The sequence below is a fragment of the Amphimedon queenslandica genome, unplaced genomic scaffold (genome assembly GCF_000090795.2).
Source record: "Amphimedon queenslandica unplaced genomic scaffold, v1.1 AMPQUscaffold_13468, whole genome shotgun sequence".
NCBI classification, from domain to species: Eukaryota; Metazoa; Porifera; class Demospongiae; order Haplosclerida; family Niphatidae; genus Amphimedon; species Amphimedon queenslandica.
In genome coordinates this window covers 164,507-182,647 of record NW_003546296.1, presented here as the reverse complement: position 1 = coordinate 182,647, position 18,141 = coordinate 164,507, and the positions used below count along the sequence as shown (strand labels likewise).

The following is an 18,141-nucleotide window of genomic DNA, read 5'->3' as shown; positions in this document are numbered from 1 at the left end:
ACTCGTTTTTCCCCATTACATGTATTTCTCACTCTTGCTTTGCTCATTGTCTTTACCAACTGACACTTAGATAAACTATTCCCTCCATTATTCATCACACACTCATATACAGTAACACTGTGTGCGTGTGTGTTAACTTATCTCATTAATTATCCTCTATACTCCAGACAGTATACAAGTCATGGCTCCTCCTATACATACAAACTGATCCTGTCTGTCTCTTTCCAACAGTTCTACACTCCAGTAAACCTACTAAGAGAAAGAGAAATAGCTAGAAATAGGTTTGTAAAAGGAAAACTGACAAAGGAGAGAGAGAGGATAAAATGGCTGCCTCGTGCTTCTTTTCTTGTGTTACCGCCTGACGTCAGAGTGTTGCTATGCAACGAGGAGTTTGGTTGCACCAGATCACGTGATAGTAAACCGGCAGATGTGCCGGGAAAAGGAGCAGGAGTAAGTGTTAAAAGTGCTCAAGATTACAGCATATGCAATTAAGATGGAAGGTTAAGAGAGCCTCTCTAAAAGTCTTGGTGAGATGTGAATGAGTGCAAGCATCCATAATTAATGAAGTGAATAACTATTAATAACTATCTGTCTGTTTGAGTGAGTGCATGCATAATTAATGAGTTCGTGCTATACTGAACTGTCTGTCTGTTTGAGTGAGTGCATGCATAATTAATATCCAATAGCTATTAATGAGTGCATGCATAATTAATGAGTCCAATAACTATTAATAACTGTCTGTCTGTTTGAATGAGTGCATAATTAATGAGTCCAGTAAACCTCATGCATAATTAATGAGCTCAATAACTATTAATAACTGTCTGGTGCAATGAATACGGATTTCCGTAAATTTTTGGTATACTTAAACCACGTGTAGTCCAAAATGGCAGAAAGAGAGAACAAGGAGATTCTTCCTTTTGAAAAGACTCCAGAGTCCCTCCTTTTAGGAGGTAAAAGAATAAATATCTGATAATAATATTTGTTTGCTTTTCTTTAGGTTCAGCATCCGCTAAGATAGTCCCACGGGAAGAGACCGTCACTCAACAGTTAGTTAGTCCAAGATTAGTCCACAAGCATTATGATCCACATGACCTCGTCTCTCTAGCTGCACAGGTGGATCTATAATGATAGATAATAGATAGATATGTGACAAATATTTACATGCATTTATGAATTATGTAATAAATAGTCACTGGGGTGTGGCTAGTTATTTATGATTATTAATATTGATTTTTAATTTTTTTTAATTTCTAGGTTCAGCAAGCTGATGAATTTGTGCAGGCTACAACTACTGGTAAACTGCAGGTGGTTGTTGATCAAATCCGCTATTTACAAGAGCAGGTAAGACACACGATATACTCATAACTTTATTTGCTCTAAAATTGGGTCCAAGTCCCTGTACTATAGTACATGGTCTCGAGCTGAATTTTGCCAAAAATGAAAAGTAGAGATTTCTCAATTTTTATAACATTCCCTGATACATATACATGTTCTTATGTTGTGTAGAAAGTTTGAACTGATTCCGATCAAAATTGGATTTTTAATGATTTTTTAAAGTTACTCCAAAATCGGATAAAAGCCCCTGTACTATAGTACAGGGATTTTTGTAAAATTTTGCCAAAAATGAAAAGTAGAGAATTCTCAATTTTTATAAGATTTCCTGATATATATACATGCTCTTATGTTGTGTAGAAAGTTTGAACTGATATCGATCAAAATTGGATTTTTTACGAATTTTTAAAGTTGCTCCAAAATCCGACAAAAGTCCCTGTACTATAGTACATGGTCTCGGACCAAATTTTGCCAAAAATGAAAAGTAGAGAATTCTCAATTTTTATAACATTCCCTGATACATGTACATGTTCTTATGTTGTGTAGAAAGTTTGAGCTGATTTCGATCAAAATTGGATTTTTTACGAATTTTAAAAGTTGATAGTCTTATCCCTATTGTACAGGCTCATAAGATATTGTTGTCAGCTAAAAGAGATGCTCAGCTCCATCATGCTGCTTGTAATTTTGTAAAGGTACCAGGCAAAATCTATCATCTGTACGAGAAGAAGAATGGAACCTCCTATTTCTCAATGCTCTCCCCTGAAGTAAATACATTTATATTGTATAGCAAGAGCGTTTACATGTACACGTAATGTATTGACGGTAATCCTGTGAATATCTATGGAGACAGCATTATGTTTAAGACCGCGCCTCTTTCTCCTCCCCTTTCCAGGAGTGGGGCGGAAACCCTCCTAATACGTTTCTTGGTTCTTATAAATTGGAGTTTGATCGTTCATGGACTCCACTGGCCGAGATCAATGAGAGAGAAAAAGATATTGGCTCAATTCATAAAGCAATAATGTCCGCCATGCCATCTAGCGATGAGCCTCAATCCTGAGAAAAGATTTTATTTATTTATTTTATTTCAATAAAAAATAACAAATGGTGTGATGATAAATAACGATCGTGACTCCATTACTAATAATAACAATAATAATAATAATTTAAATAATAATAAATACGACAGAAAATAATGACAATTTTAAAATAATTGAGTGTTGGTCAAGTCTGCAGCGAAAAAATGGATGCTGTGAATAATAATAATAATAATAATAATAATAATAATAATATTAATATTAAATAATAGTGAAATAATCTTGATTGTAATAATGATTGATACATAAGTGGGTGTGTCAGTCACGTGACCATTAGACGGTTGTAGTACTTACTAACTGACTAACAGGTCTCTGTCTTCTGCTAGTGTCAGCAGCTGGCAATTGAACTGCTCTTAACATTGATTCCTACAGTACATTACATATATTAATAATAGATGTATATGTAATGAGTATGAGTCATTTTGGCGCACATTAATGCACCTGTACATCATATTGTTTCATCAATTAATTTTTACTATTATTGTTAATATTGTTAGTAATTTTATTATTTGATTATTGTCTTAGTAATTGAACGTGATCCCTTTTATGCATGTGCATATGTAAACTAGTCCAAGCGTAGTAAAAAACAGCCTTTACATGCATTATTATTATTATTATTATTATTATTATTATTATTATTATTATTATTATGACGATTAATTAAATTAAGCTGTGTGTACGTTTAATGCCATAATTTTTAGTGTTTTTTATTAGCTACTTTTTACTTTTAATTAAATATTAAGTAATAACTTACTCTTAAGCTCCGCCTCCCAACATGATTCCTGTCAAAGTTTGTGGGCGGAGGCTGTTCTTCTTCCGTTAGGTTTGGGTTTGAGGTGGTTACCGCTAGCAACCGGCGAGATGGGTGTGGTGAGTGCTCGCTTGACGATGATAACATTGTGTGAAGAGGAGGGGAAGAAGGAGAGAGGGGGGCAACATCAGCAGGTGTGAGCTGCTCTTGTGACGTAATGATCTCTTCATTGGCTTCAGCACTAGCAATAGAAACAATATACTAATAATACACTCCAGCTGGTAGTTTTGAAGTGATGTTAAATCTTGGTGAATTTCTAAATTATTATTATTTTACCTGTTTAATTCGTCTGCCGAGAAGAGTTTAGCTAGTTGTGTTGCTAGATACTTTCTCAGAGGAGACTTGGTTGGTATGTGAATTATATTTGCCAGCTGCTCACTGTTGAAGTATCCTCTTTCTAAAAACAGGAGGGCCCCATGGACCCCCGAGTCTTTGACATAGCCTGAGTATTCCTAAATGAAGTAGTAAAGTAAAAATCACGAAATTTGAGGTGAAATTTTAGACCCCCTGGGACCCATTCAGTGTACATGTACATGCATTTTTTATATGTCAATTTCACCTCCAAGTTTATCTTCTTGAGCCAGTTGAGTATGTCGCCATTATTCCAGTACAGTGGGTTGTCCGTGGTCAAGTGGTGCATGTGGAGTGAGTCACGATTGAACTCGTGCATCCTCAGCAACTCCACTCCAGACAAGAAACTGAGCTGCTCCACCTTCTTCGTGATCTATGGAGGGAGGGAGTACATGTACATGTGAATAAAAGTTAATGTAACATTTTATTTTTAATTACCTTTAGTAGAATTACATGTACAATAATATCAGTTCTTATTTTTTATTATTTATTTACTTTGAAGTATTTCTTAAGGTCTTCTCTGGATAGTGAATTCAAGACGATAGCATTGACCATTCCGTTGTACAGCTGCGATGATAAATGAGGGAGACCGCAATTCACCGCCCACGTGTAGGCTACCCAATTATGATCAATACCAGCTGCTTCTGGATACACTGGACTGGAGGAGAGAGAGAGTAGAGGAGGGGGGAGGGAGGGGGAGGGAGAGAGAGGATGTGATGATATTATGTATACAGCCATGCAAACACAAAAATGTGTCCTAATTGTTGTTATAAAATAGTCAATTATAGTAAGGAGGGCTGATATGATGCAGCTGTATAAACATTAAGTAACCGCCACGGCCGTCACTATGCATGACGATTGTCTGAGGATGAAATGGAGTCATAAAGAATTCAACCATCACAACCTCCAGCACATGAGAATTATTACACTCATTTACTACAGCTGCTAATATGAGCTGTCAAAAGTTGATTGCATTGTCCTCTATCAATGACATCACGTATAGCCTCTCCTTACAGCATAACCTCTTTATTGAGGACAGCTGCAATTATTGTATGTGTTGAAGATGTTTGTGTTGTCACTTTAAAGCTTTTATTTCAAAAATAGCAGAGTGTATATGTAGCCTAAATTTGAACTGTCATTCACGATCATTTTGAGCCTTGAAGTGATTACACATAAGCCTCTTTTCCTCTCTCCATCTCTCTCTCTCTCCTTCTCTTCTAATTTGATACTAAATACAATTATATTTCATTTGATATTTATTCCAATAATTGCATAGCCTCGGTTACCCTAAATGGTCAAAACACCCACCTGCTATAATCTAATATCTAACATGCTTACATGTTCAAAATAATGTTTGTGAACATTTTAGGAATTTTAGTTCATATAAAGCTAATAGTATAAGAACAAACAAAAATTATATTTATTTATCTCTTTTTCCCAAGCAACTGTACGCATTCTCTCCCTCCCTCTCTCTCCCTTTGTAGTAGGAGACAGGACTATACAATCTCACGGTATCAGATAAACACTAATTTAATAAAACAAATGATTGAGCTGATCCTCCTACATACACAAGTGTACAAATCACTATACCAGCAGACAAAGATATTGTGCATGTATTTATATGTGCATGTGCAGTGTAGCCTCTTTATTAAGGACACCATTGGGCCCACACTACCTGTCCTTAATACATGTACAGTGTAGCCTCTTTATTAAGGACACCATTGGGCCCACACTACCTGTACAGAAGTGTCCTCATTATAAAGGTGTTCTTGTCCTTATACATTAATGTCTGTTTGTGTGTGTGTTCATACCTTGAAGGTCTTCTTTGTTCTTCAATGGCTAGTCTTAGTCTCCTCCTATGTAGAGGGTGTCCTATACCCAGTCTCTTTTCCATGTCGCTGTTAGTAAGTGCCAGCATAGCATGTCCTGACGTCACGTGCTGTCTGATGGTACTAATGTACTGGGGCATACCTGAGTGAGGGACATATTGATAAAGATTGGTATCATGAGAGTTTATGTTGTGCTGTAGTAAGGTTTGCTTTTAAAAATTATTTAAAATTATTATTAATACTCTCTCCTTCAAAGCATAGCAAGTAAAATCACAAAGGAAGCCATGATATCATATCAGCACACACACACACACACACATACACATATACATACACATCTACATACACACACACATGCACATATACATGTACATATACATGCACATATACATGCACATATACATATACATGTATATGTACATGTTGTATATGTTACTCCCAGGCCAGTCTCTGCTATAGTAAAGAGACAGATGGTTGGTTCCAGCTGCTGGTATACACTCACTAGTTACTCTCCTCCAGTCACTCATAACTTTATCTAGTGGGTTCAATCAGGAGGACATAGTCCCCCCCACTACCACAGCCTCTCTTATTATTTTATATGGTCGGCCTTTGTATTATTTACTGTTAAATTCTTTCAATTTCAGTCATTCCAATCCTCCCACTGCTTCAACCTCTTCCTTCATTTTATAGTTTCTCTCCCTTTCATTATTTCACACACACAAGTGCATTATAACCTGCTATTGTGGACACTCTAAGATATATGTGTATTAATGAACCTCTGAAATAAGGACAGGCTCATAATCAGGAGGGTATTATTGGGTCCCAAGGTCTCCGGAATAGACAGGCAGTATTATTATTACTAATATACTTACCAACAACAATGTCTATCCATGCCACTAAAGCCCTTGTGTTCCATTGCTGAAAACTCACTCCCTGGAATTCCTTTAGTACTACGTGTGAATCAGAACTGCCTTGCTGCCCTCCGGACTGGGGGAGATGTGGAGCAGGTGATATAATGGCGACTGGTGAGGGAGCAGATCGAGGGGGAGGGTGAGTGAGGTTTGCTTGTTCCTGGAGACTCACGGTCGAGTGTCTTTGGTGAGTATTCCCTGGGGACTGTGAACGAGTGAGTCCTGAGACAGAGTGTGTGACAGGGAGTGAGGACTGACTGCAAAGCTGTAGGTTATCTGGAGGGAGAGGGAGGGGGAGAAAGAGAAAGAAAGAGAGAGAGTTAGAAATGTTGTGAGAATTGTTGTAAATGGATTGTTACAATAATAATGAGTCCATTGTTATATTAGTTTGTATCTTTTCTCTCTAATACAAGGTTATCTCTTTCCTTTGAAGGCAGATCACTATAACTATTAGCATTGTAGTACGTGAAATCATTAAAAATAAATAGATTTAATTATTTCAAGCAAGTATATTAAGCATGGATATTCATACAAGAAAAGCTGATGTAGGACAATGTACTGTATACCTCCTTGAACAATGTGATATAGGATAGACTAAATATTCATGGTTGTTAAGGAATGCAGGCTGGTCCTCTTGTGTGGTTTGATGGAATGTGAATGAGTCATTATCTCTACCTAACAGCCAGTGAATAACGTACTCTTGGAACAACTTATAACATGATTCATCACTCCTCAGTATAGACACTGTGAATACCTCATTATGGCTATTAGAAGTCTGACACCACCTTACTGTTTGAATGTACACAATCCAGACATACTATACATGTATGTGGACATTTAATGTACATGTACTTGTACATATACATGTACATGTGAGGTTTATATTGGAGAGTCAAATATTTATGAGGGATAAACCCACTGTTGAGATACTGAAAACCAAATGGGTACTACACTATGTATAGCAGAAAGAGAGAGAGTAGTTCCTTTTTGTTGTTATCAAAAGTTTGAACAGTTATCATTACACTCTATCATCAGTAGTAACTGTCTCACTGGATAATTTACTCTGCACTTTTAACAAGAGACTTATGGTAACTTGTGTGACATACAATGCATGTATTTTGCTAAGTTACATCATCCAGATATATCTAAAACATTTATGCTGTGAGTCTACTAGTTATTCATAACTGAGTAACAAAATTTATAAATTTTACAAAAATACATAAGATGCTTGGTTGAGCGTGCGTGTTTATTTTTGTTTAATTTTTGTATAGTCTAAGGACAAGTGGTATCATCAATAATAATTACATTTGTTTATCCACTCATTTCCCTTATACAAGTACAGTTATGTACATGTATTTCTATACTCATTTCCCTTAAACAAATAATTACACTAAATACCATATAAATGTTATAGCCATTACTAGAGAGAGGGAGAGAGAGAGGGGAGAGGGAGAAAGGGAGAGGGAGAGAGATGGATAGACACAACTGCTACTAGTATTTTTGGTTTGTTTTTCAAAGCAGGTGGCATAACTAAGTTTGCTCCGCCAGTTATGCAACAGTCAGTCTCCTGTTATTGACTTGGGTATTGCCCAGTCCCTCCTGATAAACCAGAGGCTGCATATAACTACATGCACTCTGGGCCTATAATGACTTTGATCTAGTCATATTTTATTTCTGGAACACACTATATTATACTTATTAATAATTCTACCTCCTAATTACTATAACTGTAAATTGTAGAGGCTCTTTCTACTCATGCTCAGCCCAGTATGGCTTTCATACTGTCTGTGGAGGAATTCTCTAACTGAAAGCAGTTTTTATTGAAGAAAGGAAGAGAGGCTGAGAGTGGAATCCCTGTATACCACACAAGCTCATAACTTCATTGTAATAACAATAACAGAAGCGTTTGTTTGTCACTGTCACTGCGTGTGAGTGTGTGTGTGTATGTGTGGGTACATTAGCTTTGGTCTGTGAGTAGAATATACTCTACACGATTCACATGTCATTAATTTGTGGTTAAATCTAAACGTGCATAGGCTAATGTTTCAGGCCATTTGGTTCACTATAAATAGCTGTGACAACCTGCCAACAAACCTTACATTAGGCACACAATGCAGAGGCGTATTTAGGGGGGGGGCTGAAGGGGCTTGAGCACCCCCCTCAGGGCTGGGCTGGGGCTGAAGGGGCTTGAGCACCCCCCTCAGGGCTGGGCTCAGAAAAAATTACTGAAGTCCTGGACTCTTGCATCACTACCAAGCCTCTTAACAAAGTTATCTAGCCCCCTGATCATGATTTCAGCAGTTTCCAGTGCTTTAAGGAGCAATCAGAAGTACCAGTAACATAGCAGTATGCTTGAAATGATCTTAGCCCCACCCATAATTGACGAAAATGCAGGAAAAGGCCATTTTACCGCCGTAAAAGTGGATGTGGCCAAAATCGTGGCTCGCTTCGCGCACCCTCGGCACCCCCCTCCTTCAATTTCTAGATACACCCCTGCAATGCCTTATCATCAGGTCAGTAAAAGCAGAGACATGTTGTATCATTAGATACACAGGTACATGTAGTTATTTAAATTCAGGTGTGGCTGAGAAAATAGCTCAGCCATAAAATAATACAAAATTTATACATTTTTGAGACTCACTCACTCCGTAATTATGACAGTAACCACACCCACCCAATACAAGGTCCCGCCCCTTTCCTTACCTAGACTAGAGGTGCTGGTACTGGCCCTAGTGAGACTGGTCGAACTGTGTCGTTGTTTTCCAGTGCTTGATGAGCGACGGAATTTGAATTTCAACAGGTTCTTCATACTCCTCCTCTCTTTCCCTTGTCTCTCAAGGAATGAGTTTGTAGGCGTGGTCTCTCGGCCATCATAATGAGATGAAGTTATGCTCATATTCTCCGCCCATTCTTCCAGTATGTTTAGTTCAGCACCTCCCCCTCCGCTAGCGTTACCACTGTCATTCTCACCTGGTTCCTCTCGCTGACCATTCTCTTGATGAGTTTCCATGCCAACCACTTGTGGGTGTGGCACAATCATATCAACTTGAATTCCGACATCAAAGGTTTGGGTTTTAGTTTTAAGATCTCGTACTAGCGCCCTCAGACTGTTATTGGCAGCTTTGACTGAGGACATCTCATCCCTAGTTCTATCCATTTCAACTTGTAGTGATCTCATTGATCCGTCCTGAAGGTCCAGTTTGGTTCTTAAATTAACGGAGCGCTCTGCTGCCTCTCTCGCTCGCTTAAGCAGGTCCCACTTTTCTCTCTCAAGTCTGGCGTTTTGTCTACTCTGTTTCTTAATCCGTTCTTCTCGTACTTTTATTTCCATCAAATGTTGCGTCTGAAGTGAGTCAATGTCTTTCTCTTTTTCCCTCAGTTGGAGCTGAAGTTGCTCTATCATTCTCGACAGCTGCTTGTCTGATTCTTCCTTCTCCAGCCTCAGCTCTTTGATTTTCTTGAGATTATCAAGTTGAGATCTCTCATACGATATTGAGTGTGTTACAGTCTCTGGTTTTTTTGTTGACTCGTTACCGTTGGCAACAACAGGGACTGGTCTTGGACCTTGAGAACTAATCAATTCAGATCTCAAATCAGACGATTTTTTGACACTTATTTGATCAACGGGACTGATTTTAGTGTTACAATCGGTTGGTTTTTGATCACTTTGATTTGAGTACTGACTAGTTTCGGAATCGGTTGCAGTGAAAAGGTCATCAAGGGCCGAGGGCATTACCTCTCTGGTATCACTTCCTTCCCCTCCCTCCTCCTCCTCCTCCTCCTCCTGATCATCTTCTTCAGCGTCGTAGGACTCATCAGGAAAAACTGCATCACGGAATGCATAGGCCATCTCTTTAACGGCAAGATGTGTAGCGTTGGAGAGACTATTCTCCACTTGGTCCTCTTTTTTGTCGTCAAGGAAGTAAATTGGGCTGTCTTGTAGGAGACAGCTAGCAGGAGAAGTGCTCCTGCCTCTCATTGGGGAGCTGAGTCTTCTTCTTGTTGGTGAGCCAAAAGGCGATTCTTTCCCATAACCTCCTGAAGGAGGGAGTCTCTGAGGAGATTTGACTCGAATTGGCTCTGGGCTTGAGGTAGGGGACTTGCTGCTGCAGCTACTGATGGAGGACCGCCTGTGGTGATGGTTTAGCAAGATGTCTTGGGCGCTGTTTGCTCGATAGAGTGCTGCGGTAGCTTCGTCACTGTCTTCTTCATCTTTTGGCTCCCACAGTCTCTTCCTCCTAGTCGCAGGGTTGCTCCTTGCCAGGGTGTAGTACGTTTGCTGTTTCCTGAATGAAGAAGTGCTTGATGAAGAAGTGCTCGATGCAGAATGAGTCATGGTGGAACTGTTTCTCTGCTTCCATTGTCTTCTCCCTAAATGTTCCTGCACCCTCTTTAGTTCTTCCTCCATAGACTCTATGAAAGCCATTCGGCTCCTTGGATCAATAGGCGTAGGAGTCCTCTGTACGGCGGCCATGCAAGTCTGGAGGCTTTTCTGAGAGAGTAGCCCCTTTTAGATAAAATTAGCTCTGGAATGGAATGGAATCTCTCTAACGCTTGTAAGGTTAACTTGTGAGTGAGCCGAGAGACAAGCGGTTTAGCTTTATTGTGATGCACTTTGCTCCTGCTATCCCTTATTCTTCTCCTCCTACAAGGAGCGGAATGCACTTTAGAAAAGGAAGAAGGCCTTCAAGAAAGCCACACACAAACACACCTTGGAGAATGTTGATAAGCTCAAGATTCATGTGGGTGTGGCTGAAAGTGCGTGGGCGTTTGATGGGTTGATTAATAATAGGTGTGGCACTTAATAACTAGGAATAAAATGGCAGATACTCATGTGGTAGCTGAAAATGGAGAAGGTCAAGTAGAAGACAAGATAAAAGAGGTTAGTTTGATTTATTTTTGTGACATTCTCTTCCTCTTCCTGTAGACTAAGAACCAGAAGAAGAAAAAAAGGAGAAAGAGAAGGCAAATTCAGAAAAGAATTGAAGCACACAGAGCTTCGAATGAAACCACCGAAGATAATGCTGACTCAGCAGAACCAGACGTAGAAATAGAGTAAGTGATGATACCCAAATATGACATTTTGGCCACACCTACTTCAAGGTATGTTCCGGAACCAGGGATAAAGCCGACTGATCCAAATTTTTATCAATTTAATAAAGTTTTTGAAGCTTTTAAAGTAAAAAGAAAGTGTTTATGTAACACGTATCTCTCAAATGTAGCTTAGCGACAGTGATCAGGGAGATAAAGGTCAAAGTTCATCTCACTCCTCTTCCAGAGGCATTCTGGTAAATTATTAATTAAATTATTATCAAATTATTATTAAATTTTTTGCTTATTTTCAGGGCATTAAGAAAGGTGTTCTCCTTGGTGATGATTCTGATGATGAAGACGTAAGACATTAAACAATTTAAACTCCTACCCTCTCTCTCTCTCTCCCTTTCTCTAGACTAAGAAGAAGTCAGATGAGCCCCAACTCTCTAAAAAGAAACTCCGGCGATTGAGTCGAATGAGTGTTGCTCAACTGAAGCAGCTGGTGGAACGACCCGACCTTGTTGAAATGCACGATGTCTCCGCCCACGACCCGCACCTCCTGATATACTTGAAGGTAACAACTCACGTTTATTATTAATTATTGATTAAGTGGGCGCGGTCAGTCTGCTCGTAATACGGTACAAGTACCTCGTCACTGGTGCTTTAAGAGGAAGTATCTCCAGGGGAAGAGAGGTATAGAGAAACCTCCTTTTAGTCTGCCGGAGTTCATCAAGGTAGAGATAAAACGAATAATGGAGATATTCCTCTCTCTCCTTTTCTCAAGGCAACTGGTATCATGGAGATGAGGTCGGCTTTGGAGGACAAAGAGGAAGCAAAGAGTTTGAAGCAGCGGACGAGGGAAAGAGTTAGACCGAAACTCGGGAAACTGACGATCGATTATCAAAAACTTCACGACGCTTTCTTTAAATGGCAGACCAAACCTAAAATGACTATCCACGGTGACCTTTATTATGAGGTGGGTTGGTGTAGTTGTTATTAATTGACCACACCCCTCGTTAGGGTAAGGAATTTGAGACGAGACTGAGAGATCGTAAGCCAGGAGACCTCAGTGACGACCTGAGAATAGCACTGGGAATGCCAATTGGAACAGTAAGATTAATGTTTATTATTATTATTATTATTATTATTATTATTATTATTATTATTTTAGGGTAAGCAAAAGTTCCCTCCCCCTTGGTTAATAGCCATGCAGCGTTACGGTCCGCCTCCATCTTATCCTAATCTAAAGATTGCTGGACTTAATGCACCCATACCAGAAGTAATCATATTTAAAGATTTTAAATAAGAAATTATTTTTTCTAATTAAAGGGATGTTCATTTGGGTATTTTGTTGGTGGGTGGGGAAAGCCCCCAGTCGATGAAATGGGTCGGCCTCTTTATGGAGACGTATTTGGAATGCATAGAGAGGTGGGTCATGTGACACTCATGTGATGATTGTTGGGTGTGGCTTACAGGGACCCAGCATTGGGGAGGAAGAGGAAATAGACCCAACACTTTGGGGGGAACTTGAATCATCATCGGAAGAAGAGGAGGAGGAGGAGGAGGAGGTGAGGCATAAGAACATGTATATGTATCAGGGAATGTCATAAAAATTGGTAATTCTCTACTTTTCATTTTGACAAAATTTGGCCCGAGACCATGTACTATAGTACAGGGAATTTTACCCGATTTTGGAGCAACTTTAAAAAATCGTAAAAAATTTAATTTTGATCGAAATCAGCTCAAACTTTCTACACAACATAAGAACATGTATATGTATCAGGGAATGTTATAAAAATTGAGAATTCTCTACTTTTCATTTTTGGCAAAATTTTGCTCGTGACCATGTACTATAGTACAGGGACTTTTACCCAATTTTGGAGCAACTTTAAAAATTCGTAAAAAATCCAATTTTGATCTGAATCAGCTCAAACTTTCTACACAACATAAGAACATGTATATGTATCAGGGAATGTTATAAAAATTGAGAATTCTCTACTTTTCATTTTTGGCAAAATTTTGCTCGTGACCATGTACTATAGTACAGGGACTTTTACCCAATTTTGGAGCAACTTTAAAAATTCGTAAAAAATCCAATTTTGATCTGAATCAGCTCAAACTTTCTACACAACATAAGAACATATATATGTATCAGGGAATGCTATAAAAATTGAGAATTCTCTACTTTTCATTTTTGGCAAAATTTGGTGTGACCCTGTACATATGTGTATTATGTGTTGTTTCATGATTTGCAGGATGAGTCTGATGAAGAGAAGAAAGGAGCTGACGAGATACAGCCGGGAATGATCACGCCAATGGAAGGGTAGGGGTATAGCAGCAGTGTGTGCCTTGGATCTATTATTGTTTCTTTTGACTCTCCCCCTTCAGTTTGGTAACTCCAAGTGGTCTTACATCAATACCAGCTGGTATGGAGACACCGGAAATGATCCAGCTGAGGAAGAAAAAGATAGAAGAGGCCATGGAACAAGGGTAATCCCCTTATGATGTCATTACGACTCATTATGACTCATAAATCTATAGCGGTGACACTCCTGCTTTATATACTGTACTGCCTGAGAAGGTCTCTTCAGTGGGTGGGGCAATGATGGGATCATCACATGTGTACGACATGGCAGCTGTTAGTTGATTTAAATTTTTTAATTATATTTCTTTTATTATTAACATTATAGGGTGTGCCTGGAAATGTCACATTAAGAAAGGTATAAGTTGATTTATTTTTTAAAAGCTATCTATCTCATTTCTCTTCCCCCCCCCCCCTCTCTCTCTCCTTGTAGAGTGCTGGATATACTGAAGGAATTGAAATATCTCTAGAACCAAGTGAACTTGAACTGGATTCGTCAGCAATGACTCAAAAGTAAAATTAATGGACTTAATACTGATCCTATCTATAACATGAAATGTATTTAATAATGATGATTATGGTTTTTATACACATGTAGGTATGAACAGGTAAAGGATAAAGTTCTTCAGAAGGAGGATCTTAGCGACATGGTAGCTGAGCACGCTGCTAGACAAAAGGTACCGTATGTCTGATAGTTGATTGATCAGTGGTTGTCTTGATTTGTATTTTAGCACAAGAGGAAGAAGGCTGAAGTGCCTGCTGCAGCTAAATCAACAAAGAAACTCAAAGAATTCAAATTCTAATGCTTTGCTTGTCTGGACACTTTCTATGTTCAAATACTCTTTCCCTTGTAGCTGTACTGGTTTATCATGAAGTAATTGTGAATGTAAAAACAGAGTCAATCAGATCAGATATACTTGTAAGAGAAAATATGGTTACTGTTGCTTAGGAGACAGCATCCTCCTTATATTATGGAGTCCTATTAAACAAATTTTACTAGTTCTCTAAATTACTACATAACATAATGATAATAATAATAATGATTCACTCATTCATGGGTTAAGATATACATTATGTTATAATGAAGTTTTTAACTAGTCTGCAGGCCAGCTGCAATGTTTCTAGGTGAAGATAGCTCCGAGAAGAAGGAGGATAACTGCAGCTGCAATTAGAAACGAGATCCCTCCTCCATTTTGAGTGACACTGCCTATACCACTGGTGGTATTGCCGTTATTCCCATTATTGCCACCATTGTTACCATCAGCAGGTGCAATGATGCGTAAATTGCAGCCAAGGGGAGGAGGTTCTATGCCACAAGTTGGGTAGACGAATCCAATTCTAACGGGAGTGCTATGATACACGTCATGTACTTCAGCGAATGTGGAGTTGAATAATGCGTTCATACAGCAACCATAGTCATTTTTAAATACAGTCAGATAATTAACACAGCTGGAGGAGCAGTTCAAGGCATTTCCTGCAAAGCAGCTTCTTATAATTGGGTCAACGTAAGCTTCCTGAATGTAGGTCAAATTATTAATGGAAAGACAATATCTGTTTGAGCTGTCAACGGAGCACACACTGTTGTAATAGTCAATGTAAGGATCACAGCTGGACATTCCACGGAGAGCATTTTGAATCTGGGTCTGTCTAGTCGTAATGCAGTAATCTTCAAGTAAAGTGTTTTGAAGCTCTGTGTGGTTGCAGCTCCTCTGAGATGTGAATGTGTACAATAGTGTGTTACCAGCAGAGCAGGTTCCTGGAACTGTCTGCACTCCACAACGATTCCATAAATCATGAGTGAAAAGTCCAAGATAATGATTATTTTCGATATCAGATCGGTTCAGTACAGCATTGATGCAGCAACCAAGACTAGAGCGCAAGCTGCGAAGTTTTACTGAACAATTTGAACTTGAACTACAATATGACCCTTGCAGAACAGATCGACAGTCGTCTTGTAAAGCATTGAGGTCACTTTGATAGAGGTCAGCTTTTCCACAGTATTGTCCATTGCTTGAGCTGCCACATTCATTGGCTGCATATATGGCTTCTTTCCTGCTGCCACAGGCAATAGATCCATGGAGTGTATTGTTGATCAATGCAGTTATAGACGACATGGAGCAACCATTCCCTATTGCTATGTTAGCACATCTCTGGACTTCGGTAATGTTGGTATTTCTTTCACCAGAAACTAAATTAAATGCTACAAAAAGCACAACAAAGAGAGAGAGCATTCCTTCTTCTTCTTCGTTTTTGTCCTCCTTTGAATAATGCACTTCATTAAAGTGCATCAATCATTGATCACCATAGATATTGTCACCATGTGAACGCACGTGGTAGCAAACTGGAATACCAAAAGGTGTGGCTCAAAAGAGGCGTGCTCATTTGTTAAATGGCGCCATGTTTAAGAATTCTAGCAATGAAGATTTGTGTTTTCCTCCCTTTGAATCCAGGACTTTAGAGATAACCAAGTTTAATGGACTCATACCATTTACTTTCTGCTTCATAATCATTATCTCTACCATATGCTTAAAGTATAACAGATATTGAAAGAAAAGTTTGTTCCTTTTTTTAATTTTTGTAGAAGGAAGAGAAAGGCAAGCTCTTTAGTTGCTGATGGTCGCATGAATCAAGTGATTGGTAGTTTTGATACTCTTTCAATTAGTGAGGGAGAAGAGAGCAGAATCAGACGAGGTCAGCCTTAAATATCATAAACGATGAATGATTATTACTTTTGTAGGAAGTCCATGGCTAAAAGAAATCGAGAAACTTAATCTAATTGCAAATACTAATCAATTCCAATCATCGTCATATGAAGGATACTCACGTGAAAGAGATCACAAAAGAAAATTCCTTGTATCCCCTAGACTAAAGTTTAACAGCAGAACCAACGACAGTCTCAGTAGCCATACTGCTAGTAGCGAAGGGGTGGGGCGAGACTACCATACTGCCTGCTCTCTTGATCCCTCCACTGATGTAACCTGGAGATTATCCACATTGGACATTACTAGTCTAACAAGTCACATGACTCATCTAACCAGTCACATGACTCATCCAACCAGTCACATGACTCATCCAACCAGTCACATGACAGAATGCAGGGATGAGCCAATGGAATGGGAAGGGTCTACTGTTTCTGTTGGTTTTATGGACAATTCTTCATCAGTTCCTCTCAATAAATTTACTCCGTTTTTTCGACATGCTGTAATAATACTCGTCATAAGTCTATTAGCAATTTTAATCGTTACTTTCATTTGTTAAAATAATAACAATAATAATAAATAATAATAATCGGCTGTCAAGTTCCAATAAATTCCTTTATTAATCCATCAAGGTTTCTAGTGTCAACTAAATTCAAAATTGGCGTATATTCTTTTCCCATGTACAGGACAGATAGGCGCAATGTTGACCATATGCTCTCTGACATTGAATTGGTACCAGCAACTGATCCACTGATGGAGTCTTCTGCTCTTCTCTGAAGGTCAAGGGCAGTTATGAAATGTTCTGCTGCTTCCCTAAAACAACAAGAAGTCAGTATCTTTGTCAAATGTCTTGCTTGTGTTAGTGTTAACAACCTGTATGCTTTAAGGTTAATGCAGCTGATTCCTAAGTTGTAGCGGCAGCGAGTGAAGCCAGGCGCTCTCTCCAGGGCCTGCCTGTAGGCATGTATCGCCTATAGAGGATTTAATAAAATTGGACCACTCGGTATCAATAAAAATGCATTAATTTGAAGAACTTTATACATGACATAAGAACATCAGAAAAGTATATAATTAAAAATATTAAGGAATAGGCTTCAATAGCTTGTCTATGGTCCTTTAAAATACTACAATGTGCTATAATATAATACCTCATCACTTTTGTTTCCATTGGCTAGTGTAGCCCCTAGCTTGTTCCACAGCATGGCGTCCTCTGGCTTGGAGACAAGAGCAGCTCTAAAGCAATCGACAGCTTTCTCATACTCGTTTGACAGGTTGAACAAGATCCCCAGCCCAATCTAAACACACAATAGTATGGCTTCATTATGAACCCCTCCCAATTCAGTTCACCTGCACGTCAGGGTCTAAGGACTCCGGCGAGAGTTGAGCTGCTTTGAGGAAGAGTTCTGCAACCTCAGAGTGTTCCTCTTTGCTCATGAAGGAATGCATAAAGGGTTTGGGCGGGGCAGTAGAAGCAGCTGGGTCTACTAAGAGACTGTATCTAAAAAAGAAGAGAGAAAAGAACAATGACTGTTAATAATTATTAATATCAATACTTTGGGTTTGTTTGGAGCCATCTCTTAAGTATCTGACATGCCTGCATTACAAGGTTAGTAATAATAATAAAACAATAATGATCACTTTAGACTGTAGTGACTCGTTAGTATAACTAACAGCCAGTCCCATCATCGACTGGAGATTAGTAGGATCCAATTCTAAAG

At 38.9% G+C, this 18,141-nt stretch overlaps 5 protein-coding genes across 5 annotated transcripts in view; 3 read left to right on the top strand and 2 right to left on the bottom strand.

Moving 5' to 3' along the window:
- The first annotated feature begins 554 nt into the window (after positions 1–554).
- Positions 555–2,542, top strand: LOC100634476 (uncharacterized protein C1orf50 homolog). The gene is made up of 5 exons (XM_003385256.2): positions 555–950; positions 998–1,113; positions 1,255–1,341; positions 1,956–2,096; positions 2,225–2,542. The coding sequence occupies exons 1-5, from the start codon at positions 884–886 to the stop codon at positions 2,387–2,389; spliced, it is 576 nt and encodes a 191-aa protein (XP_003385304.1). The 5' UTR covers positions 555–883; the 3' UTR covers positions 2,390–2,542.
- LOC109580981 (kazrin-like) lies at positions 2,438–10,958 on the bottom strand. Its single transcript, XM_019994633.1, has 8 exons — positions 9,032–10,958; positions 6,290–6,604; positions 5,400–5,559; positions 4,084–4,246; positions 3,797–3,961; positions 3,514–3,689; positions 3,181–3,418; positions 2,438–2,792 (listed from the first exon to the last, which is right to left on the bottom strand). The coding sequence occupies exons 1-8, from the start codon at positions 10,800–10,802 to the stop codon at positions 2,700–2,702; spliced, it is 3,081 nt and encodes a 1,026-aa protein (XP_019850192.1). The 5' UTR covers positions 10,803–10,958; the 3' UTR covers positions 2,438–2,699.
- A 115-nt stretch (positions 10,959–11,073) lies between these two features.
- On the top strand, positions 11,074–14,617 carry LOC100638636 (splicing factor 3B subunit 2-like). The gene is made up of 19 exons (XM_011404592.2): positions 11,074–11,210; positions 11,256–11,383; positions 11,432–11,507; positions 11,551–11,616; positions 11,674–11,721; positions 11,778–11,936; positions 11,986–12,096; positions 12,147–12,338; positions 12,383–12,472; positions 12,534–12,641; positions 12,692–12,790; positions 12,838–12,930; positions 13,618–13,685; positions 13,751–13,852; positions 13,904–14,000; positions 14,053–14,082; positions 14,158–14,237; positions 14,323–14,401; positions 14,456–14,617. The coding sequence occupies exons 1-19, from the start codon at positions 11,148–11,150 to the stop codon at positions 14,525–14,527; spliced, it is 1,761 nt and encodes a 586-aa protein (XP_011402894.1). The 5' UTR covers positions 11,074–11,147; the 3' UTR covers positions 14,528–14,617.
- A 1,426-nt stretch (positions 14,618–16,043) lies between these two features.
- Positions 16,044–17,016, top strand: LOC109580983 (uncharacterized). The gene is made up of 3 exons (XM_019994642.1): positions 16,044–16,255; positions 16,306–16,415; positions 16,462–17,016. The coding sequence occupies exons 1-3, from the start codon at positions 16,122–16,124 to the stop codon at positions 16,980–16,982; spliced, it is 765 nt and encodes a 254-aa protein (XP_019850201.1). The 5' UTR covers positions 16,044–16,121; the 3' UTR covers positions 16,983–17,016.
- The window catches only part of LOC100638508 (peroxisomal targeting signal 1 receptor-like), a 2,502-nt gene continuing 1,308 nt past the window's right edge, over positions 16,948–18,141 (bottom strand). Inside the window, exons 10-15 of the mRNA XM_019994643.1 lie at positions 18,062–18,141; positions 17,977–18,017; positions 17,771–17,921; positions 17,572–17,718; positions 17,297–17,394; positions 16,948–17,236 (exon numbers count right to left, since the gene is read on the bottom strand). The exon at positions 18,062–18,141 is cut by the window's right edge and continues 29 nt beyond it. Coding sequence (XP_019850202.1) covers positions 17,020–17,236; positions 17,297–17,394; positions 17,572–17,718; positions 17,771–17,921; positions 17,977–18,017; positions 18,062–18,141 — 734 coding nt within the window. The 3' untranslated portion in view covers positions 16,948–17,019. The remainder of the gene's footprint in view (positions 17,237–17,296; positions 17,395–17,571; positions 17,719–17,770; positions 17,922–17,976; positions 18,018–18,061) is intronic.